Source organism: Pezoporus flaviventris, unplaced genomic scaffold (genome assembly GCF_033815535.1).
Source record: "Pezoporus flaviventris isolate CSIRO_AGI_PZ_B2104156 unplaced genomic scaffold, CSIRO_AGI_Pfla_v1 ptg000070l, whole genome shotgun sequence".
NCBI classification, from domain to species: domain Eukaryota; kingdom Metazoa; phylum Chordata; class Aves; order Psittaciformes; family Psittacidae; genus Pezoporus; species Pezoporus flaviventris.
The window spans coordinates 7,900,444-7,924,988 of NW_026892618.1; the positions used below are offsets into that span (position 1 = coordinate 7,900,444).

The 24,545-nt window shown below is 45.5% G+C and overlaps 2 protein-coding genes across 2 annotated transcripts; both read left to right on the forward strand.

The window, feature by feature from the left end:
• Nucleotides 1-883: 883 nt before the first annotated feature.
• Nucleotides 884-6,983, forward strand: MGP (matrix Gla protein). Its single transcript, XM_061472326.1, has 5 exons — nucleotides 884-1,026; nucleotides 3,539-3,687; nucleotides 4,450-4,485; nucleotides 5,663-5,738; nucleotides 6,608-6,983. The coding sequence occupies exons 2-5, from the start codon at nucleotides 3,627-3,629 to the stop codon at nucleotides 6,744-6,746; spliced, it is 312 nt and encodes a 103-aa protein (XP_061328310.1). The 5' UTR covers nucleotides 884-1,026; nucleotides 3,539-3,626; the 3' UTR covers nucleotides 6,747-6,983.
• A 2,417-nt stretch (nucleotides 6,984-9,400) lies between these two features.
• LOC133278992 (osteocalcin-like) lies at nucleotides 9,401-16,461 on the forward strand. Its single transcript, XM_061472327.1, has 3 exons — nucleotides 9,401-10,014; nucleotides 13,850-13,919; nucleotides 15,545-16,461. The coding sequence occupies exons 1-3, from the start codon at nucleotides 9,948-9,950 to the stop codon at nucleotides 15,672-15,674; spliced, it is 267 nt and encodes an 88-aa protein (XP_061328311.1). The 5' UTR covers nucleotides 9,401-9,947; the 3' UTR covers nucleotides 15,675-16,461.
• Nucleotides 16,462-24,545: the final 8,084 nt, after the last annotated feature.

The window sequence follows — 24,545 nt, forward strand, 5'->3', positions numbered from 1 at the left end:
CCAGACAAGCTATACTCACCAGCTGTTTGGTTAGTGAATAGATGTGATGGGTTTTCTTTCTTAATCTCTCAAGCCACTGATTCTGCAGCTGGTCATCACCTCCACCTCACCTCTGCTGAGCTCCGTCTCTAGGGCTGTGCCTACCCTTACTTAAGGACTGGATGTGCCAGCACCCATGCTCTGCATGCACCAGGATCTCTGCAGAATGAAGGAGCACTGCTGTGGGCTGCTATTCACATGGGTTCAGCATCTCAGCATGGTGCATTGTGTGCTCTTGGTTCAAGTACAGGAAGGGCTAGAAAGCCAATAACCCAGTCTAACAAGCACATGTAGATTTTCTGACATGTTGTCCAGCACTGTTGTGGGTCTGCTGTGAGCAGTGAGGGTGCATCTCAGAGGCTTGGGTTTGTATAAGCCAGCTCTTTGCCTCTTGGGGTTTGTCACTTTTGGGGGTTTCAGAGCTGCCTCCGAAAGCAGACACTTTTGTTATGTGACTTTTCAGTCTGACATTAGCGTGCTATTAAGAGAGGAGACCAGACAATTGCAAAAGGACCATGAAAGGAGATGGGAGAAGGCTTCTGGCCTCCTGCTCCCTGTGGAAGAATAGGCGCCCTTGCCAGCAGCGCAGCTGTAGTTAGAGCACAGCTAGGGAAGAAAGGGGTGGCGGAGAGAGGGGTCTTGCTGCAAAGAGAGAGACTAGCATTTGTCCTCAGACCTCTTCCTACTCGCTGCTCCTGGGCACAGAAAGGCAACCTGGACATGGCCCCTGGTGCCTGCTCTGGCTCTTTCCTCTCCCTCTTGGCTCAGTTCCTTGAGCTTGTTGGTTTCCTTGCTGTGGGCAGGAGGTGTTTTTGACTGAGAAGGTGGTAGCCTGGGGGTGGATCGAGAGTAGGAGACAGAAGAGGGGAGGAGTCACTGATCAATGCTAATAAATAAAAGGCCCCTCTTCTTCAGTCCAGGGACCAGGACTCCAGGAGAGCTGCCCCACAGACAAGAATTGCAGGCTGGCGGGGAAGCGACAGCTCAGTGAGTATGCAGGGACCGCCTTGCTTTTCCTGGACGGCTGCTTGTTATTGATGCCTTGCTGGTGCTTCACAGCTGCAAAATGTTTTGAGCTCTTGCTATGGCATGCAGAACGCTGTGATTCTCCACTCCAGCAGGAGACAGGACAGAGAACTGCTTTTCTGATCTGTCCGTTATTTTAGGGGGCAGCAGATGTTTCCCTGGCACTTGCAGACAATTCATCTTAGCTTCTCTTTCTGTACTTGCTACCCAGTGGATGCTGCTAGAAAGCAGGGGGATTGGGCTCACTGTGTTGTGTGCTGTATTACCTCTGCAGCAGCCCACTGATGCTGGGGAGGGGACTTGTGTGCTGGTGAAGCATGGAGTATAGAGAGAGTAAAAAGGAGATGTACTTTTGCAAGGGAAAGTGTTCCCAGAAGGAGGTTAATTGGTTTGGGGTTGTGTAGTCAGCATACTCAGTCATACCAGCATACTTGGAAAATGCATTGCCTCTGTGGTGAAAAATGAAACATTTGGGTCAACATGGTGTTTGTGGCTCTTCTCCTGTGGTTGAAGGCAGGGGATACTCCAGGCAGTCTTGGATCAGAGTCCTCTGAAACGGGAGTGAAGTCTTCTAGGGAGCAGAGTGCTCTGCCCTAAGTGAATGGGGATAAATAAAGAGGGTTTGTTTGGAAAACATGTTGGAGTTTCCCACTGTGCAGCCTCACCTTCATGCCAAAGTACTTCCAGCATCTTCCTCTCTGTGCTCCACTGCTTTCCTACTGGGTTCTCTCCTCCAGACTCTCTCTCAAGCTGCCCTTTCTTGGCAGCTCCCATGAGCTCCAAGAGTGTACAAGACATTCAGGAAACCTATAAAATCCACATGTGATACTAACTCCAAAACTGTTGGCTCTATGGAATGCAAACAATCCCAGAGCAGAGAATTCCCTTAAAGAGACTGGAATGGCAGGGGTTGGAGGAGCAGCAGAAAAGTCTCATTACGTCTCTGACCTTCTGCCTATAGCAGACTTTGGGCTTTTGCCCCAGCACAACCTAGTTTTCTTCCTCATCTCAGGGTGAGCACTGAATGGGCAGGACATGGTTGGAGGGGGAAGGGGTATTGATGGTGCAGGACTGGGGTGGGATAATGGGAAAGAAAAGCAACTATTTCGCCCTGGTTTGAAATTGAAGGCCCTGCTCGGTTTCTCCCCCAGAGACCACAGGCTTCAGGCAAGGGCCAGGAGTTTGGCATCAAAAGGGTAAGTTGTAAAACCCAGAGTAATCTTGTTCCACTAAAGTTCTACTTCCCACTGGGGAAGTGTTAGGCTCTGACTAGCTGTCCCTGTAACTCTTGGCTGAGTCATCTGCAGCATGACTCCCCAGACCAGCCTCTGAAGGTGACAGCAGTGACAGCACCACACTGGCTTGAGTGGAATGACCTGCACTCAGAGTGCACATAGTCTGAACAATGTCAGTGAGAAATCATCATTCCTGCAGCTACACATGCACTAAACAGGAGGTCACCAGAGCTTGGATCAGACATAACAATGGTTACTGTGCCCTGTGCTCATCCCCAGGCAGTATGCATGATCACAGCCACCACTGCCATGAGGGAGAGCTGGCAGGCACTAGATACCCATCTTCCCTCCCTGCCTTGCCTCTAGCAAACTACTTCCCTTTGCTTGTCACCCAGCAGGGATGGGTAACTTTATAACTCCTTGCATTGACGTTGGTGCCTGGTGGGGCAAGGGCTTTTAGCCCTAAAGAGGTGGCAATTCTGAGAGATACAGTTACCTCTGCCTTCACCAAGATGTTGTCCCTTGGGCTGGAAGAGCAATGTAGGGCCAAGACTCCAGTGAGGACCTGCAGAGATAGAGCTCTGGGTGCTGCTGTCATCTGAATGCAAAAATTGTGATCCCTTCAGCAGAAAGAAGGGATCCTTCTAGATTGCTGCTTGTCATTCCTGGAGCAATAAAGTAGGAGAGAGGAAGAGGCAGTGGGACCGGATTCCTCCTCTGATGACTGGCAGGCTGAGACTGCAGCAGGGCCAACTGGAAGGAGGGGGGCTGAGTGGGGAGGGAATGTTTGAAGCCTCATTCTGTAAATCTCCATCAGCAAAGCTAGCAGAACAGTCTGGGCTGGGTGTATCCAAATTTGGGATGCTGGGGGCAAAGAGGGCAGATCAGAGGAAAAATTAGAAAGGCAAACATTTACATTAGGGATCAGCACATAACTCTCCCCCTGGGCCCCCACGAGCCCCTGAAATTCCTTCCACTTGCTCAGGTCAGCTTTTCTGACTATGGAGGACTAGTGAGTGACATACTTGCCTGTGAATTATGGCCCCCAGCCCTGAAATGGGAGATGAAAGGGGCATGCCCCCTCCTTCCCAGAAGCTGATTCAATCTGCTAATAGAGGATGTTTTGTTATGGGTCCATAAAGAGTGTGTACCAGCCAGACGTTGCCTTCCCCAGGCTATTTCATGGGCCTCCTCCTGGCTCTGTTTTCATAGTAAACATTCCAGTTCTAACTTTGCAGGCAGCCCAGGATCTCCAGCTGCCCTCAGTGGGAAGAGAGTGACACAGCAAGAAAGACAGAGTGAGAGATTCCTCCTTGCACTGGCACAATGCGTGCTCTTATCATCCTTACGCTCCTGGCTGTCTTGGTGATGGCTGCTACTTGCTATGGTAGGTGACCTTTTTCACTGAGTAAAGCTCCAAACCTACAGACTTCTTTGGGTCTATACAGATGCTTTTTATTCAACTTTGTGCTTTCTTTCCCCTTAACTTGATTTCTTGAGTGCTTTCCTGCCCTTGTGTCAGATCCTCCTAGCCCTGCTCCAGAGCTGTCAGCTCTATTTAATGTGATTTGTGGTCCAAGATGTTTCAGCCTCTTCCTTTCTGTTCCAGCTCACCTTGAAGGCTGATCCTCTTTCTGTTTCTCTGTTGTCTGCACTACAGTAAGAGTTGTTATTCTTAATTCTTCCTTTTGAATTGGGATGTTACCCTTTCTCCTTTTCTAATATCAACCCCCTTTTCCTATGCGGCACACTGATGGAATTAAGATGCCTTTTCATGCAAGAGTCAAGCACATTTCACTGTGCTGATCCATTCCCTAAGACCACATGCAGGCTTTAAAGTTAAACAGGTATCCTGTCCACTGCACTGTCAGGATCACAAAGGAGAGGAGCTATGCTGGCGAATCACACACTTGAAGACCAATCATGAGCCTTGAAGTCCTGCCTATGACACTAGATAGCTCCATTCTAAACACCGTAAAGTCATTATATAAATACTACGTCACACCACTGATCTCTTTTTCTTAAACAGATGCCCTAAAACCTGGTTTCTCTGGTTTGTGTGTGTCAAAGATTGATCTGCCGTGTGTGAAAGACTCTGAATCCCATCAGTACAGTATCTTACCATATGTTTTAATCTTTCTTTCCCCAGAGTCCCATGAGAGCATGGAATCCCATGAGTATCTCAGTAAGAGACTGCTTTACTATTTTCTTAAACTTGAAGTGGGCTACAGACATCTTCAAGACCATTTCCTTGTATTTTACTTTAGGGATTAAATATGTGAAACCACTCAGGCCAGGGAAATAGAGTTTAGTACGTGATGGCATTTCAGGACGAAAAGAGAAAGGATTAAAAAAGACTTTACATGTTTGGGCACAAATGCATTTCATTGTTTTGCAAGAATATGAGAACTGGAAAATGAAGAGTCATGAGCTTAGACCCCTGCTGCATGCACCTAAAATAGGTTAAGTCCCACTAGAAAAGGACATTCCTCAAAAAACGCTAGGATGAGCATGGGAAGAGGTATTGCAGAAGCCAGTGACATGACTTGTTTTCCTCCAAGGACAGGCAGAGACTTACTTGCAGCACCTTGGAAGAAACAGGTGGGATGTGTGAGCAGGAGAGATCCTTCAGCTGAAAGAGAGCATTAGAGTCACAGGAAAAGCATGAAAGGGTGGAGAGTCTCAGTCTGGAACAAGCAATATCCTGGACAGGTTAGAAAACAGATGGATTGAAACTAAAAAGAAATTAGACCATCTGGAAGAAGGACTTCACAAAGCAGCTAGTCAGAAGCACAAAGGCACATGTGGGAGAAAATACCAAAGACATCCACAGGCTCCTGAACCTCCTGAACTCTGCAATAGGGCTGTGGTGTTTCCCAAAAATGGCAGAAGGGACCTTCAGACACCTCAGTCTAAAACTGCCACACAGACTGCTCTGTGACTACCGAACCTCAGAAACAGATGAACTTACCCAGGCTCTTCCTGTTTCTACATGCAATTTCCCAATGCTGAGTGTGCCCAGACCTCCCATATTCTGTGCAGCTTGGCACCTACCTTCTGTCCAAGCTCTGCTCACTTGGGAGCTGTGGCAGCAAAATCGCAGTAGCTTTCCCTTGGGTGGCTTGACTAACAGCAGAGCAGGAGAAGCTTGTGCACTTTCATAGAGGCTGCAGAAGCCAGAGGGAGGGAGGGCCTGTGAGCAAAGCAGTGGGGTACACAACACGGAGTATTAAAAGGTTCTGGGTTTCATTGTGCATGGGAGAGCTGACAGGAAGCCTATTATAGATGTGGAAGTTAGCTTTGGCTGAAATACGGCCTTGAAAAAGTGTCAATCTACTCTAAATAACCCCTTGCCTTCTCAGATCCCTTCATCAACAGGCGAAGGGCCAATGACTTCATACAAGCTGACTCGAGACTAGAAGCCATCACTCAGGAGAGGTATGTTATAGCCTCAGGACACTAAGGATGAGAGTGAGAAGAGGTATCTCCTTGCCAAGCACAGGCTGGTACCAGGGGTGGCAGCCATAGTAATTCTGAGAAGCCTCAGTCCCTTTCTTCAATGTGAGGTGTCTGTGAAGTCCCTCATCCCTTGGAGAAGCTGGAACTAGAGATCGTAGAGAGCAAGTCCTTACATTTGAAATCATGTCATACGCTGGAGGGGCTCTGCTTAATTTGTTCAAAGGAAACAGAAGGAGAGGAAATCAGTGTTGGATGGCCAGAAAGACAGCTCAGTTTGAGATCTTGTTCTAGTCCTCAAACCTCAAGCAGAATTAACACAGCTTTTTCTAAATCACAGAGCCATCTGGGGGCCTCCTTGCCTCATCTATGAAATGTGAATATAGGCAGTTTCATGCCTTATTCAGGGCTTGCGAAAGTAAAGGCTGAAGCACAGAAATAATCTCTTAACAAGGCACTTCTCCACAGTACCTGGTGGCCCCTTTGCAGGACTTTTCAGGGCTTTTTTGTTCCATGCATGGCTTTGGGGAACAGCAGAAGAGCTGAAGGCAGCAAGCTGGGGGTACTGCCGAAGAAGGACTCTTCTCCAAGTTGAGGCAGGAGCAACCTCCCTCTCCCCACTACCCCAGTTAGCCCTGAAATAAAAGGTTGCCTGCAGAGGCAAAATGTTCCTGCTGTAGTCACGTTGCTCCCCTGTGTGTGGTGAAAACAGAATATGGTATGAGGAGCTTTTTGCAGCTGGATGATGGAATCTCGTTATGGACCCTTATAGGGAGTTGTGGGCCAGAAAAGGGCTGTAGACAGATTTTTAAGAGGACAGCATTTACCCTTCATCTCTCCTACTTTTGCAGGATCAGGGAACGTAGTAAAGCGCCCTACGAACGTCAGAGGGAGATGTGCGAGGACTACTACCCATGTGAACTGTATGCTTTTCGCCATGGCTATGCTGCTGCTTACAGGCACTATTTTGGGAGGAGAAGAACCAAGTAAACAATGACCTAAACCTACCCTGGGGCCTGGAGCTCAGGGTATTTTCCCAGAAAATGCAGTGGCTCTGAAACATACTCAGTTGCTTATGTCCCTGTATGTTATCCTGCCTGCTGCTTCTCTCCCTTGTAGCCATGGATTCCTACACCGTGTTAATTAGCCCTGAGCTGATGTAACAGAGATCAGAGAGAGTTCAAGATGTGGGTGTTTACTACACAATAAATTGCTGGTTTGATACTATCTTCTTCTGAGTCGCAGTATTTTGGGGTGGAGGTGTGCAATTTTCCACGAAGAAGCTGAGTCTGTTTATTATAGAATCTGGCTTGGATTATGGAAAATAAAAGTCATTACCTTGCAGTCCCATAAATTTGAAATTATCTACAAAGCTTTCATTCCAGGATCTACAAGTGGCTTCTTTTAGAGGTCACTGGCAAATTTCGGCTCCCACTCTTGAGAGATCCTAAAATGGCATGGTGCTCAGAAGGCAGGGTGAGATGCACTTTTTGAAAATGAAATCTAAAATATCCTTCCTTAGTTGGGGAAACAAAATTCATAAGGCATCTATATAATCTTAAAAAGAAAGTTGGGGAGAGAGTAAGTGACAGAAAAAGCATGTAAATTGCAACTTCTTTATCCAGCTACCCTTGAGCCGTGAGGTAGGATACTCCTGCAGGAAGGAGTACGTGGTTCAGGCTTTACTCATATTTCCTTTTGAAATCTTCTTTCATGCCTGTACTTCCACTTGGAATGATTAGGGTAGCACTAGAAAGCTTCAGAAACCAAAGGTGAAGAGGGGCTCTGGGTTCTGAATGCTCCATCTCTGGCAGTGTTCAAGGCCAGATTGTACAGAGTCTTGGGTGACACGATTTAGTGTGTGGTGTCCCTGCTCATGGTAGGAGGGGTGGAACTAGATGATCCTAAGGTCCTTTCCAACCGAAACCATTCTGTGATTCTATGGTAACTTAACAAATAAAAGAAACTCAGTGTTTAGGGTCAAACCCAACCTTGTTTACCTAGAACAATTCCATTTTACTGTTCATAATTCCTTGGAACCCAAGATGTGTCCTGGCCTGTGCACAGGTTGTTGTGCACCTCCCAGCCCATTGAGGAGTGAGTGTGACTGCTGTCAGGTTATCACCACCACCAGCACCAGGGGAACTCTCAGCAGCCTGTCCCCAGGCCAAGAGGCACCAGCGCTGACATGCCCAAGAATTCAGTGCTGCTCTGGGCTGGGCAGCAGCCACAGCAGCTCGGATGCTACCTGTTGTGGCATGTGTACAAGACATAACATCTTCTATCACAGCACAGCTGGTTTCAATAATCGCATATCCAGACTTCCATAAGCATTTGCAAATTATAAAAGTGGCATGCTATCAAAGGCTATGAGGTATAAAGTATCAAATTGTTGACTAATTTGTGAAATTAAGTCTAGAGCCAAGTCTACCTGCCACATTAGAAACACAGATCTCCTTCCAAAATGTGCTTCAAGGCTTTGCCAGCTTTGAAAATGAACTTTTGGAAAACAATGTGATTTATTTATTGAAAACACTTCTGAAACTCCACCCTGACAGTTGCTAAAGTTTTGTCCAAAGGAAAAAGTGAGAGAGAAGTTTGTTTAAGGAAAAAAAGCCATACGGATTAGGTATATTTGTACCCACATTTGTTCTGCATGTTCCCAAGCAGGTGAATCTTACGATCAACAACTAGAGCAAAGCTTTCATACCCAAAAGTCAACAAGTTCACAATGTCTGGGTTTGACTTGACACTGTGACACTACCAAAACAGAAGGCATAGGGCTAGTGCTGTCTGGGTCTGTGTCCAGAAATATCTTGTGATTCCAACTTCAGATTTACCAGTATGAATAATGAATAGTATTGGAGATTTCTGTGGGATTTTGGTAGTGTGAGCAACAACCAAACACATTTAAGAGACTACATGCTGGTTAGAAAGCCTGGGAAAAGTTGGAAAGGCAAGTAAAGAAGTTTGGATTACATGGAATGTATATTTATATTCTTTCAAGTATTCTTTCGGAAGCAGAGCTTTCCTAGAATGCCTATTATTTATAGATATTTATTTATTTTTAAACTGTTGGTCTTCAAGATACTTTTGCTTAAAATTGTTATACTGGACTGTATATAAAGTTCAACTTTTTTCCTCTTCCAAATTCTGAAATCTCTGTAAGCTGAAAGACAGTCTCAGGATTGGCAAAATCCCTAATGGCTCTGACTGCCCCAGGGAGCTTTTTAGCTGTTAATTTTGTAATCCTTGGACATGTTCCCTGCATGTGGGTCTAAGGAGGACTGGATTTGAGGTGGAGGAAGATGTGATCCATATGTTGTTTGTGAGACATGGTTTTGGGAACTTAGATGGTGGGTTTAGGGAGTATGAGGTTATTGGTAGATGAGCTGTAGAAGAGCCCATGAGAAGCTCCTGACATACCGAATAACCACAATCACCCAATTCCTGAAGAGTAAATCACTTTGGAGTCTAAAGGTTTATTTGATTTTTAGATAAGAGAAACCAAACTGAAACCTCCAAACTAAGGGGATTTCTGGGAAGAAAAAAGAAAGACCCTCCCTCAAACTAACTACCCAACATTCCCAACAGTGTAAAAATCTCAGCTCTCCAAAGTGATTTGGTGAAATTCTCTGACGCAAAAATCTACTCTGTGTTTGCCCTATGCAAACTATTTCATGGGTTTCTTTACCTTCAGGGGAATGGGTCAGGGTGAGGTATGGGAAAAGGGTCACCACTGGGTTCAGTGTCATTTGATTTTCTACGTGAGAGAGTCCCATCACATGGAAAGAATGTTCTGCTTCAGGGCGTACTGGTTTCTCCCCTGGCTTTCAAAGCAAGAAACTAGTGTGACTTACAAACATGAATGAGTTTCATGTTTATAATAAAACTGATTTTTTCTTTATCCAGTTGTTTTTCTTCAACTGCCTCATTCAAAACCTCAGATAAAATCTTCTGGAAATGCCACAGGTTCTGAGATGGATGTCAAAATGGCTGCCAGGACTAAATATCTCCTGGCTAGAAGGACATGTTTTGTTTTGGAGCTCAGACAAAGGAACACAAGCCAGAGCCCTGATGTCTCCAGGAGATCATGGGATATAAACTGCTGCCCAAAAGCAGGCTCTGGAGAACCTCAGTAACCTCCAGGAAAGCTCTGAGGTTAGGGAGACGAGCACAGCCAAGGAAGACATGAAGAGTCTGCTGGCATCACTGATCATGATTCTGGCCCTGGCAGCTCTCTGCTGTGGTGAGAAAGGTAAGGGGACATCTTTCTAGGAAGGCTCTTGGGAGTGCTGTTCATCCCTGTAGCTTGCCGCCAGCCTCCCTTTGGTCTGCAAGAGACATCCTTGCAGAGACAAGGTGCACCACTGGTCATCACACAACTTCACATCTCTGTCCCAGAGACAGAACCATGGCTGTGAGGGTCTGGGGACAGAAAGCCTTGTCTCTTGCTGGGCACTTCCTTCTACTGATCAAACCCTACCCCCTAATTGCATCCCTGAACTGCAGCAGAGAAATTGAACATTTGAATATGTTTAAGTATTAAACCAGTTTAGCATTTAGGTGAATTGGCAAAGGTGTGCTGGATGCTCTCTTTTGAGTAAGAGGGCTGAACTGCAGGCAGATCTGTGTCGACCACGGCAGGGGGGAGGATTTTGTACCTGCCAGTACTCAGTGCTGTAGGATCACAGAGATAAGCACCAAGTCAAGCCTTCAGTTGCAGGGAAATGTGGAATTTGGGGGAAAAGCCTCCTATTAGTGGTTACAAGGAAATTAGTTGTCCCATTGAAATAAGAGCACATCGCATTTGAAGGCTATCTAGCGATGGTGACTTAATGATAAAAAGATAGTAACATAATGGCAGCTCTATAGTTGAAGAGAGAGGGAGGGGGTAAAGATCATAAAAACAAGTGTTTTCCCTTTATGGCAAGAAGATTAAAGCTGAGCAGGAGAGAGCTCAGTCTTTTCTTCTTAACTCATTCAGAGTTAAATTTTGTTCAGTCATGATTCAATACTGGCAAATATATATATTTATTTAATTAGTGTTTTCCTTCTGTCAATCTCTTTCTCACTTTCTCAGTCTGGCATATATATCTGCTTTTTTTTAGTCATTATTGTGTTCCAGAATGCTTATCTGCATTGGAGTAACTTCTAATTTTATAATTTTTTTTTTTTGTTTTTTTTTTTTTAAATCCAAGGAATGTATACATTGCTTAAAACCAGAACTACACACAACCCTTTTCACATAACATTTTTGTTTAAGCACAGTTGTTATTTTTTTGGTCTCTAGAGCCCTCTTTCTGCCCCTAAATACACTTACGCCAAATACCTGGTGACTTGGGTGGAACTGACACTGTTGAAAAAAGGTATGGGGAAATGGTGGAAGAAAAAAAATTTGTGAAATACGGAAGTGTAGGAGACCCAATATTAGGAGACCTCCTATTCCCTTAGAGGATGCTTTCCTTGGGTGTTTCCAGGGAGCATTAGGGATTAAGATTAGGACTGAACACAGAAATACAGTGTGTAAATTCTTCCTGCAAGGGCTGCGGATCCAGGTACCTCAGCCTGAGCCAGGAAGCTGTAAGGACAGAACTTTTCCTTATTTTTGGCCCTATTTCTAGTCCTTATCAATGACTTCTGATTTCTCCCCAGAGGTAAGGAAACCTCTCTTTCCAAAAATAGATGAGATATTCAGCTCTCTTGGGGTTCTGTCCAAATTGAGGTTTTACTCAAATGGTCCCGTAGCTCTAGCTGTCCCTGCTCTTAGCAAGGGTGAGGAGGTAGATGAAGGTCTTCCTCCAGCTTCAATGGTGGTTATATGTTTATTGTGTCATTTAATCTGGATCAGAGAAAGTTGAAATTAAATAAACCCAGGCACAACGAGGGAATTCTGCTGTGGTAGAAGTGTCTGTCTCTAAATGGTGGGTGCTACAAAACCCTTTTTGGAAGGAACAGACCTTCTGGAAAACTGGGGGAAGCTGGACCCAGGCAATAGACAGAGGGATTTCATTACAGAGCAAAGCAGAGGGGGAGGACTCATAAGCAAACTCCTTTGTGTCTGTCTTCCAGGTCCCAGCACTGACAGTGAGTATATCATTGTGACTGATGCTCAGCTCCATTCTTCTGCATCTGCCTCCTTTTCCCCTTTAATAGGTAGGTTCAAGGGGTGAACAAGAACCATGCTGAGCTCTTCCAGTTGCTCCTTTTTAGCTCCTGCAGCACTGCAGTCCCTGATGTGCAGGAACACCTTCAGTGAATAGAGGCACTGCCTTTCACAGCTATGGTGGCAGTGGACACAAGGGAGGTCAGCCTCCCATGCAGGCACCCTAGCATCACTCCAGGTGTGCTAGTGACGCAGCCTTCATTACCACAACCGTCCAGCAGCCCCCAAGGCAAGACATGAGTCCTGAAGGTTGTTAGCAGCTGGATGCATCTGCTCTCTGTGAAACTGTGAGCAACGCAGCCAGTCTCCCTGCTTCTCTGGGCTGGCATCAGAGACTTATCCAAAGTGACTGTTGCATCCTCAGACTGCTAAGGGGGCAGAATCTGCTCCAGGGCCTCCAGGCTCTGCTCTTCTGTATCTTCTGAACAGTTAGTCTGGTGTGCAGGATCACAGAGCAGAAAGGTTTGGTGCCACATAGCAACAGGTTGTGACATCCCTGCCAGATCCCTCAACCTGGAGAGACTGAAAGCAAGCATCTTCTATGGCTGCTCCAGGCTGCCTCCTGAAGTCCCTTCTGTTAGGTTGCCAGGGACATGTGAATTGCACACCTTGGGATGTCCACAGATTTTGCAGCAAGCCGATCCTGGCAGAAAGCTTCATGGAAAATCCCTTTTATTCCCTCCTGTCTCTCTGTTCTCACACCTTAAAGGATAACATTGCTGCTGAGGAGCATGAAAGCTGGTATTTCTCCAGTGAGCCAATACAAATACAGATTGGGAAATAAAAAAAGATCGAAAAGAGTGTTCAAGGAAAGGTGGTGATTTCTGACTGCTTATTAGCTGTCAGTTTCTGTGTAGTCAGCATTTTGATCCATACTTAACCCCAGCTTGTTAGAGAGGGGGCACCTCTCACTGAACGGAAACGCAGTCAAATGCCTCACGATGATGAGGGAAGGGCACAAACCCCAACATCACCCTCCAGGTAGAGTCCTCAGAAACTTGCTCCTAGAAACTTAGAAACTTGGCAATTTGCCAGTTGCCCTGCTGAAACATGTATTAATGCAGAGCTGTCTGTGTTGCTGGTGCGTCAGCATCTGTGCACACCTCTGTTGTTGTGGGTCCTTACTACGGAGCAAGACTGTGCTGTGCTGAGCCCTGGCTGGGGGTGAGGACCAAAGTGGCATTACCTGCTCTTTGTCAGGTGCTCCACTCCACAGTACCCCGGTGTTTGTAAACCACAAATTCAGGGGAACAAACAAGCAACTGTGCTGACAACATGTTAGTGGAGACCAGGTGCCAATGCTGTCATGGCAGGAAGACCTCTCATATTCTCCAAGTCCTAGACAACAGGATCTTTTAATCTCCTGTGTGTATTTCTCCTTTGGTGATTTTTGCTGACATTCTTTTATATCTTCCAATTTTCATGGCATTATGTACATGTGAGCATCGGTATGTTTGTGCACTGACTGTTGCTTATGGCTCACTGGAGGCATTTTAAGGCCTGATGGCTGGTATCCCACATCACTCTCAGTCTGAGTCAAAATACAGAAAGGAAGCCAAGACTTTGAAGTTAACCAGACCAGGGAGAGAGGGTGTCATTCCCTGAATTTTCTCCTTACTCATATTTTATGCTGTCATGACTTTGCCATCTGCACATTTGCCGTGGAATTAGATGACCCTGTGTGATAAGAGAATGGAGTTTATGACAGAAAAGGCCCTTACTCCGTGGAGTTGTGCAGGTTGGAGTGAGGAGGGAGCCCATCTGTTGGGCTTTGAGTGAACAGTGGGGTGGTAAAGATGAGGATTAGGATGATTTGTGTCAGTCACCTGCTTGTGAATAGACTGTCCAGTTCCAGAGGTTAGGCTGGTCTCTACTTCTCATAGATCATGGGCCTGCATCTCTAACCTGCTGTGTTCTTTCTTGGTAGGTATCAAGATTAAAAAAGAAGTTGCCAATACCTTTGTGAAGAGGCAGAAGAGATCCAGCCTGTATGAATGGTAATGACTCAGGAGTCAGGCTGAGAACTAGACTCTGGACCTGTTATGAAGAGGGGATGGGAAGGCAATAAGACATGACAAAGCATTGATTTGTTGTACATCTATGTTATTATCTTCATGAGTTGTAGCAAAAACAGGCTATAGGAGACATTTATAGACAAATGTTTTTTTCATAAATATCCTTTTGAAAACTCAAAGGAATACCAGCTGGACTCTGATATTCCTCCCTGGGAGGAAGATAGTACTAGCTGTCTTGGCCAGCCATGTGGAGAGCAGGATACAAGTTAGAAGCTTCCCTGGCCACAGGGTCATTAGAACAAATCTCCAGGATAATGAGTATCACAGAACCTTGGTCAATGCCTCTGACTCCCTACAAAAGAAGCACAGCTCTGTTACAGGGATGTGGCTAGATCAGATTGGCTGTTCTTTCTGAAGCTGTAGATCCTACATATATTTGTGCTGAAATCCTAGACACAAAGATTTGGAGAAATCCTACCTCTAAACAGTTGGAGAAATTTGAGGTAATCCAGGAATGTTTTTCACATATTTCCTGGAAAAGGTTGTTAAGCCACTCTTGTGTAGGTCTGTGCAAAAAGATTTTTATTCAATCTGTCTTTGGACTGTTGGGTTTAGACAATAGAAGACTGGGAGACCCCATCATTAAAGGAAAGGATCAGAGTACTGTAGCAGAGAAACTTACTGATATTGAAACCTGCAGTGATTAAAACCAAGATGAAATTCAGTAGCGGCAACTGTTATTGTCTGTATTGACTACCCCTTATAGGTGAGGCATCATAAAAGCAGCTTCTGTTATAAGCATTAAGCAGGAAGGATTGAGGCAGACAGACATTGCGGCATATTATTTGATCATGATGTAAGCTTAGTTTGGTAATATGGATGCAACAAATGTAATTCAGGGGTGCTGCAGGGTATTTTCAATACAGAAATAAAGTAAAAAGTCTTGAGATACTGGTGGGACTCTTGTAGCAGTATGTACAGTCTTTGGGAAAGATTAACCAAACCTAGAAGAAGAATTGAGAAGGGCATCCAGAGTGTATAGCTGAGACTAAAAGATTTGGGTTAGCTTAGCCTGGCAAAACACAAGCTGAGCAGGGACAGTGTTGCTGTCTACAGCAGAAGAGAGGATGATAACAGGAAACTGCTTAAGCTAAAGGAAGATAGTGGCTAGTAGGAAAGTAAGAAGAAACTGGGTGCAAATAAAGGTAAACAGGAAATAGTTAAATAAATTTGCAATCAAAAATATTAATAATATAAATAAAACCAGCAGCAGTAACAACAACAAAAATAACAATAACAATAATAATAAAGATTCCTGAGTAGTTGAGGAATGAAGTTGGGAACAAAAAATAGCCAAACTTTTTCCATAGTATTCTTTGTTGATAAAATCTCATGAACAATTGCTTCTATTGTTTTAAGTTGGATTCAATTCCATTTGTTCCCAGCATTGATCAAGCAATCTATCGTCATGTAAGTAGACCATGAGAAGTCCCCTGTTGGGACAGCCTGGGGAATCACTCTTCTCATGTTAGTGTCAGCAGTGTGAACCCTTTGCAACTGCATTAACTGAATCTGCATAACAGCATCTTTCTCTTTGTCTACTCCAGGTACTATGAGTATTACAAAAGTCCAATGGAGCAGATGCATGAGCGTTGTGAAAACTACCCCCCCTGTGACTATCTTTCTGACCAAATAGGATTCTCCATGGCCTACAACCGTTTCTTTGGGAGATACTAGGGATGGTACGGTCACTTTGTTTGTTTGGCTTTGGACCACTCTGAACAACCTGGGAGAAAGAAGGTTGTGGGTGGGAAGGAGAGAAGAAAACCATCCAGACTGGGGTCTTCTTCTGTTGTCTCCCTTACCAGTTGGAACACCAAGGCAACAATTATTACACTTGTTAAGCTTGCATTAGCTTTTTTCCTGTCACCAAAAAAGTCTCTCTTCAGTTGTCTTTTGTGGCATTTTGAGCTTCACCAGAAAACTCTGTCTTACCCTGTTCCATTTGAATCCCTAAGACACAACCGGTGAAAAAAAAAAGGGATTACTCTAAGGAAAATCAATATACGCCTTAGCAACACAACTAGACCTTTTGTCCTCTTCTGCAAGATGAGGGAGGGTTATAGAAGAAGGATGTCACACTGTGTGTAAATGCAATGGATCTGATCCTAGGATGCTCACTGGGAAGAAGGCAAAATGGTTGTCTCCTGGTACAATGACTGGGAAAGTTCACTATTTTCAGGTAGTATGATCACCCCAAATATGTGCTAGTGTAGGATCATTTTCTAAAGACAGAAGTGTGGAAATACTATTATACTCTCACAAAATTTGCCTGTATAGCAACAACAGATAAATCCCAAAAGGCATGTTTAAGGAGTCCTTTTAGATGAAATCTTCCATTTGTATGCTGCATTCGGTGACTGTCTGTAAAAAGTAACTTGGAAATCTCTTGTTGTTTGTGTTACAACTGGTTTCTGGTGAAACTGATTATACCCGAGCACAATAAAAAAATAATCAGTTCTTTCTGATGCTTTAGCACTTACGCTTGAAACTTAAAGTGCCTAAATAGCTCCAAAAAAAAAAGAGAGGAAGAATTAAAAAAACTCAATAAACACTGAAATAAAAATAAAATCGGTTCAAGAAAACTTGTATCTCTCATATATATACGTGTATATATAAAAAATATGTAGTTATATACATATCCACCCTCTGTACTACTTCATTCTGTCCCCTGGTGTGAATGTTATACCTTAACAACTTTCTGCACAGCCCCACAGCCCCCACTGATGTGCTTTGTCAGCTTTCTTCTCTGAGACATAGATGGTAGGTCCCATCTCCAAAAAAAAGACTGTTGACCATCAGGAGGCTGAAAAAGACCAGATCTCTCTGACTGTGTGTAAGCTGATGCAGCCATCCTCAGCTGCCTAGTACAATAAATACTGCTTATGCAAAGCAGGTTGGTATGCTGCTTCTCTCTGTTTTTCTAAACAGCCTTCATCTGTGGTTAAAGAGATGCCTGAAGGACAAAACCTGCTCTTGTGACCCCTGAGGAGCAGGGTCCCTGTGCGTGAGACTGCTTTCTCCCCTCCTGTGCCCTAGTGTGAATCGAAAGTGACTACACTGAAATTCAGGTCATGATCCCAGTACTCTGTGACAGTGACAGAGAGGAGAGCCAGGTTTGTCCTGATTTACCATCTGCTAAATTCAGCATTTCTCTGAAAGCTTGCCCTACAGTAAGGACATGGGATAAGTCTGCAGAGATGGCTGCCAGTGTGAGTGTGAGCATCTCTTGTTTGGCAAGCTGCTATGACTTGTCCTGGCTATGCTGATCTTGGCCAAGGAGAAGGCAGTTAATGTTAACAGTTACTCTCTACTTTCCTTGGTCAAACACCTGAGACTGGTTCCTCTATTGGCATAAACTGATGGGGCTTCATTGCTCACAGCAAAATTGAACTGAATGCCATCCAACAAAAATGAACAAAATGCTTGTTGAAAGCAGTGAAAATTTTGCTGGGAAAAATACTGGAGAGATTAGTGAAATACTAGTGCCTGCTGTACTATAAGTTAGGGGGGTTGTTATTGTATGATTTTGTTCACACAAAAAGAAAATCAAGCTTCCTGTCTATATTTGCATCTTTGAATTAGTTTTATATTTTCCTCTCCTGTTCAGTAAATATTTTTTTCAGGGAAGTTGCACATGAAGGCCTCACTCATGTTGTCTGCTCCGAGTTACCAGATGTCTATACGGGTTGAAGTCATTATAACTTTGGGGATCTGAGTGCAGAAATTTATTGCTGGAATGGAGGAACTGGATTTTAGCTTGGTTAAGGCCGATTGAAGTACCACTATTAATCCTCTGCTGCCCTCTTATGTCCATTGTATTTATTGTAGTTAATGATTACATTGCTTTAGAAGCATTTGAAAATGTAAATCCAGTGGGCTTTCTTCCTGATTTGCTTCGTCCTACAACATAAACTAAAAGGCCAGAAGGGAAAAGTAGAGACATAATCTGCAACTCAATTATATTCAGCTGAATTGAAATTTTAGTGGGGCTGTTTTCCCTGATTTTCAAGTTCGCACTGGAGCCTGCCACAGTTTATCTCCTTTTCATCTCTTCACAAGCAGAAGAGGAGATGCCTCTGAATAAATTCACAAGCCGTTCTGTGAACTCACTTTTAGCATCCAAAGAACCACTTTCTGAAATACAGCCCAAGATGACAGAGCAATTCTGAGACAGCAAAGTGGGAAGGCTGCATTTATCACTTTGCATCATCCTTCATGCCATCACCTCATATCACTAGTGGCTGCAGATAGCATCAGCAGCATCAGAAGGTGCAGTTAAAGATTATTTTGAAAGCAACCCATTATGAAACCTTATGTCATCTCTCACCCTGTTTCAGCAATATTCAGTGAATGCTCTTTGTCCCTAGAACCCAAGCAGATGCACATATGTCTCTTTTCTCAGGGAATCACACCATGTCTGCAGGTGCCCCCCTCACTCAGCCTATCACTAGCAGGCAATGGAAAATGGACTTCTAGAATAGAATCACAGAATATAATCATAGAATAGAATCATAGAATAGTTAGGGTTGGAAAGGACCTTAAGATCATCTAGTCCCAACCCCCCTGCCATGGGCAGGGACACCTCACACTAAACCATATCATCCAAGGCTCTGTCCAACCTAGGCTTGAACACCACCAGGGATGAAGCATTCATAGCTTCCCTGGGCAATCTATTACAGTGCCTCACCACCCTTACAGTAAAGAACTTCTTCCTTATGTCCAATCTAAACTTCCCCCGTTTATGTTTTAACCCGTTACCCCTTGTCCTATCACAACAGTCCCTAATGAAGAGTAGCTCCCCAGCTCCTTATAAGCCCCCTTCAGATACTGGAAGGCTGCTATGAGGTCTCCATGCAGCCTTCTCTTCTCCAGGCTGAAAAGCCCCAGCTTTCTCAGCCTGTCTTCATATGGGAGGTGCTCCACCCCCGATCATCCTTGTGGCCTCCTCTGGACTTGTTCCAACAGTTCATGTTCTTTTTTTGTTGAGGAGACCAGAACTGCACACAATACTCCAAGTGAGGTCTCACAAGAGCAGAGTAGAGGGGCAGGATCACCAGGATCATGCTCCTTTTGATTCACCAGACTGAAGTGCAGCAGCTGTTTGTCATCTCCTAATACAAGGGAACAAAACTGGACCAGAAGCAAGGAAGTACATAACGTCCCACTGAGGGAGCAGAGGAGCAAGATACAGAGGATATTTTCCCTACAAGGAGGAAAACTGGCAAAAGGTGAACAGATCCAACACCTCCACTTAATTATCCAACCAATCCTCTTCTACTGCCACTTGGATTTGCCCCCCTAATCCACAGAGAAGGAAGTAATGCCATCCCCATCCACTGAAGTAATCACTGCTCCCCAAATCTCTGTTTGGACTTACCTTTCCCTTGAAGAGCTCTGCTGCCTCCCGATATCTGCGCATTTCCTCAGGGTACTTCGGGGACGTTCTGTCTGTGACCAGGAGAAGGTGAAGCTGGAACGAACTCTGCATCACACCTATTGCTGTCTGCCACCACAGACAGAGAGAGAAACACATGCAGACAAGGAGACTGAGCACATTCAATCTGCATTGGTTGCAGGACTGAAGGGACATTGGTCCTTATGTCTCAGCTTAGATTTCTTTGCAAATCAGCCTCCCAAAAAAGAGACCTCTTGAAGCAGGAGGGATCCAATCTGGGTGCTCTGTGGAAGCACTTAACCTCATGACTTTGCTTATTCCCAAGATGAGAGTCTAAAGACCACCAGGATTCATCACTGGCCTCAGGATAGTCAGTGACTAGGAAAGGGGACATCCTGGATACAGCAAGCTGAAAACTAGAGGGGCAAGGAAGATGAGAGGGAAGGCCAGCAAACACTGAACATAAGAGTGCCCTGAATGACTGAGATGCAGCACCTGGACAAAATGGGAGCAAGAAAGTGGGAAGGATTTGTAGTGTCAGGGTTGGTGCCTTTCCTTATTTCTTTGGCATTAAGCTGTGTGTAGGATGGGGATGAGCCCAGAGTTTCAGCAACTCCAGGGTATTCCAGAGTGTTCAGGGTTAAAATTGTCTCTGCAGTCTCATAGTGGGAGACCTGGAGCCAGCTGTTCTTCAACCCCTGGGTAAGGGCCAAGTGGGCAGAATACAGTGGCCCTCTGTGAAGGAGAAAGTGCTGGCACTGCCCAAGAAGGAGCTGCACCATCTTCAGGCACTCACTCACTCACTCTTTTGCTCCTCCTTCTGCCCGCTTCCTGCAGCCCTGCAGCCTCTCCCTCAAACTAAACAGCAGCCAGACCAGAGCTGCTGCCTCCCCCGTGCCACTGAAACCACAGAAGTGCAAACTGTGCAGCTCTCTGCCAGCAGGAGAAAAGAATTTCCACAAGTCCAGGAGTAATAAGGAAGAGGTCAGGGAGTGCACACTGGCAAGGGCCATGAATCACAAAGTATCTGGTTGTTGAGAGCCAGGACTCTGCCATTAGTCTCATATTTATGAGGCATTTTGTATCCCTTCACTTCTCTGGTGGTGTGCAGATGGGGAAGGGGAGAGTAGAGGGGATGCAAAAGAAGGCTGGAGGGCATTAGACCTCATGGGAGAGGACGGGGCTGAAGGTGAGGGTGAAGCCACCCAGCACCAAGGGTCATGACAAGTCTGGGCTGAGAGAGAGCAGGGCTGAAGCAGCAGTTCCTCCTGCAGCTCCACACGCGGGTGCGGCTATCCACAGAACCTTGTGCAGTAGCGATCAGCAGAGCTCATCAACATAGCTGGGTCACATCTGACTCTCCTGGAAAGCCCACAGGGTAAGCGTTGCCTGAAAAAGCTTGAAGTATGTGGGGGAAACAGCAAGGGCCCCAGGATGGGAGAGAAACTCTTGGCAGGACTCAGTGTGATCCACATGACCCCAGCCTCTGCTGCCCAGCAGCATTCATAGATGTAAACAGCATATGCACTGGGAATAAATATTTACCAAAAAACAAGCTACATTAGCAGAGCTGGGAGGGCTTTGGACTGGAGACTGCAGGAGGCACTGTCAACTCCAGCACCTTGATAGGACTCCAGAGCATCTGGAAAAAAAAATGGAACGTGTACTGCCAGTCAGGGTGGAGGGGACCAGCTGAACAGCTCAGCTCTTCTCTGTCAAGGGAGACAGCCTGGGCGCTGAATAGGATGCCACAGAGCAAGACCCCAGAGCATCAGCAGAGACGCGTGAAGAAAGAGTCATGATCTAATTAATTGCTAAGAGATGCAGTAAAGGTCCCAGGGTTCAAAAGGCCTGAGCAATTATAAAGATAACAAGTAACAAGACCATCACTTCTGACTTATCTTGAGTGTTCACTGCAAGGACAGTGGGACAGGATAAGGCTTTTCTGTCCTCCAAAATACTCTGTACTTTTAAAATTAACTTTTCACCTTATTCATCAAGATGAAAAAGCAGCCACTTTTTTTTTTTTTTCTTGAGAAAACAATAGAACTTCTCAAGTATTTTAATGTGGAAACAAACTGTTGCATTTCCAAAATAAAATGTTCTCTCTACTGGCAGGCTGCACCTGGACTAGGGAATTTGTCAGCCTCTTAGCTGAACCTTGACTTCAACTTGAAAAGATTGGCTTTGAAACAGGCTGGCCCATTCTCCTTTCTGTAAATTGAGCCAGATCAACACTGTTGCAGCTATCCAGAAGTCTGCAACAGAACCCATCAGTGATGACAAAGTCTCTGCCTTGCGGCCACTGGGACTTCTAAAACCTATTGAATTCACAGCAGTGCAACCAGTGAACTGCTGAGATTTCAGAGGAGCCTAAATCCTTTGTCACGCTCTGTAGCAGATAAGAGCACTGGCATCCTGCCACTGCCAGTCAGATGGGTGAGCTAATGAAGATGTCCAACATGAAAACATCCTATGTCTGACTTTTTTGTTGTTGAATTGATGAATTCTGAAGTAAGGGATGGAGGGAATGGGAAAAATTTTGCTTGGGACATTTCCAACCAACTCTTGAATATGCCTTCAAATAGCCAGGTTTACATCAAGCCATGTGCGCTGCTGGGCCATGAAGAATTCTGCCTTCTGGCAGTAGGTCAGTCAAGTTTCCATGTTTCTCTAGGCTTCTGAGTCAAAGAGAGGGGATCTGGCTGAGAAGACTCTTCAGGCATGGCACAACACATCAAATACCATGCTGGGAGGAGCAGCACTGTTAAGGAGTGGTAAGAAATGGAGCTCTCAGCCCACCAACACCCCAAAATTCATAGAATCATAGAATAGTTAGGGTTGGAAAGGACCTTAAGATCATCAAGTTCCAACCCCCCTGCCATGGGCAGGGACACCTCACACTAAACCATATCACCCAAGGCCTCGTCCAACCTGGTCTTGAACACTGCCACGGATGGCGCATTCACAACCTCCCTGGGCAATCTATTCCAGTGCTTCACCACCCTAACAGGAAAGAATTTCCTTCTTATATCCAACCTAAACTTCCCCTGTTTAAGTTTTAACCCGTTACCCCTTGTCCTGTCACTGCAGTCCCTAATGAAGAGTCCCTCCCCAGCATCCCTATAGGCCCCCTTCAGATACTGGAAGGCTGCTATGAGGTCTCCACGCAGCCTTCTCTTCTCCAGGCTGAAAAGCCCCAACTTCCTCAGCCTGTCTTCATACAGGAGGTGCTCCAGTCCCCTGATCATCCTCGTGGCCCTTCTCTGGACTTGTTCCAACAGTTCCATGTCCTTTTTATGTTGAGGACACCAGAACTGCACACAATACAAAAAGTGAGGTCTCACGAGAGCAGAGTAAAGGGGCAGGATCACCTCCTTCGACCTGCTGGTCACGCTCCTTTTGATGCAGGCCAGGATATGGTTGGCTTTTTGGGCTGCAAGCGCACACTTCCTGCTCATATTCATTTCCTCATCAACCAACACCCCCAAGTCCTTCTCTGCAGGGCTGCTCTGAATCTCTTCTCTGACCAGCCTGTAGCTGTGCCTGGGATTGCTCCCACCCAGGTGTAGGACCTTGCACTTGTCATGGTTAAACTTCGTAAGGTTGGCATCAGCCCACCTCACAAGGGTGTCAAGGTCCCTCTGGATAGCATTCCTTCCTTACAGCGTATCAACCGAACCACACAGCTTGGTGTCATCGGCAAACTTGCTGAGGGTGCTCTCAATGCCACTGTTCATATCACTGACAAAGATGTTGAACAAGACCAGTCCCAACACAGATCCCTGAGGGACACCACTCGTTACTGGTCTCCAGCTGGTCATTGAGCCATTGACTACAAATCTTCATGTGCGGCCATCCAGCCAGTTCTTTATCCACCAAGTGGTTCATCCATCAAATTGATGTCTCTCCAATTTAGAGACAAGGATGTCATGTGGGACAGTGTCCAACGCTTTGCACAAGTCCAGGTAGATGACATCAACTGCTCTACCCCATCCATCAGTTCCGTAGCTCCATCATAGAAGGTCACTAAATTGGTTGGGCAGGATTTCCACTTCGTGAAGCCATGCTGGCTGTCACCAACAACCTTGTTGTTTTCCATGTGCCTTAGCATGCCTTCCAGGAGAATCTGCTCCAAGATTTTGCCAGGCACAGAGGTGAGACCTACTGGTCTGTAGTTCCTTGGGTCTTCCATTTCCCCCCTCTGGATGATGAGGGTTATGTTTGCCTTTTTCTAGTAGTCGGGAACTTCACTTGACTGCCATGATTTTTCAAATATGATGGACAGTGGCTTAGCAACTTCATTTGCCAGCTCCTTCAGGACCTGTGGGTGGTCATCAGGTCCCATGGACTTGTGCACATTCAGGTTCTTAAGATGATCTTGAACCAGATCCTCTCCAACAGTGAGCGCAAGGTCTTCATTTTCACAGTCCCTGCATCTGCTTTCCAAGACTTGGGTGCTGTAGTCAGAGCCTTTGCCAGTGAAGACCGAAGCAAAGAAGTCATTCAGAACCTCAGCCTTCTCCAAATCCTGTGTAGCCAGTTCTCCCGAGAGCTTCCTGAGGGGCCCACATTCTCCCTAGTCTGTTTTTTATTTGCTATGTACCTGTAGAATCTCTTCCTGTTATCTTTAATACCTCTAGCTAAGTTTAATTGTAACTGGGCCTTAGCTTTCCTAACCTGGTCCCTAGCTTCCCAGACAACATCCCTGTACTCTTCCTATGCCACCTGTCCTTGCTTCCACCTTTTATAATACTCTTTTTTCCTTTGAAGTTTCCTCAGCAGCTCCTTATCCATCCAAGGAGGTCTCCTGGCCCTCCTGCTGCACTTCCTTCTACTTGGGATGCAACATTCCTGAGCTTGTAGCAGGTGATCCTTGAATATCAACCAACAGTCTTGGGCCCCTCTGTCCTCTATAGCTGTATCGCACGGAACCTTACTAAGCAGGTTCCTGAAGAGGCCAAAATCTGCTCTCTTGAAGTCCAGAGCAGTGAGCTTGCTGCACGCTCTTCTCACTGTCCTGAGGATCTCGAACTCCACCATCTCATGATCACTACAACCAAGGCTGCCCTGGAGCGTCACATTTCCAACGAGCCGTTCCCTGTTGGTGAGCACGAGGTCAAGCATGGCACCTCTCCTTGTTGGCTCCT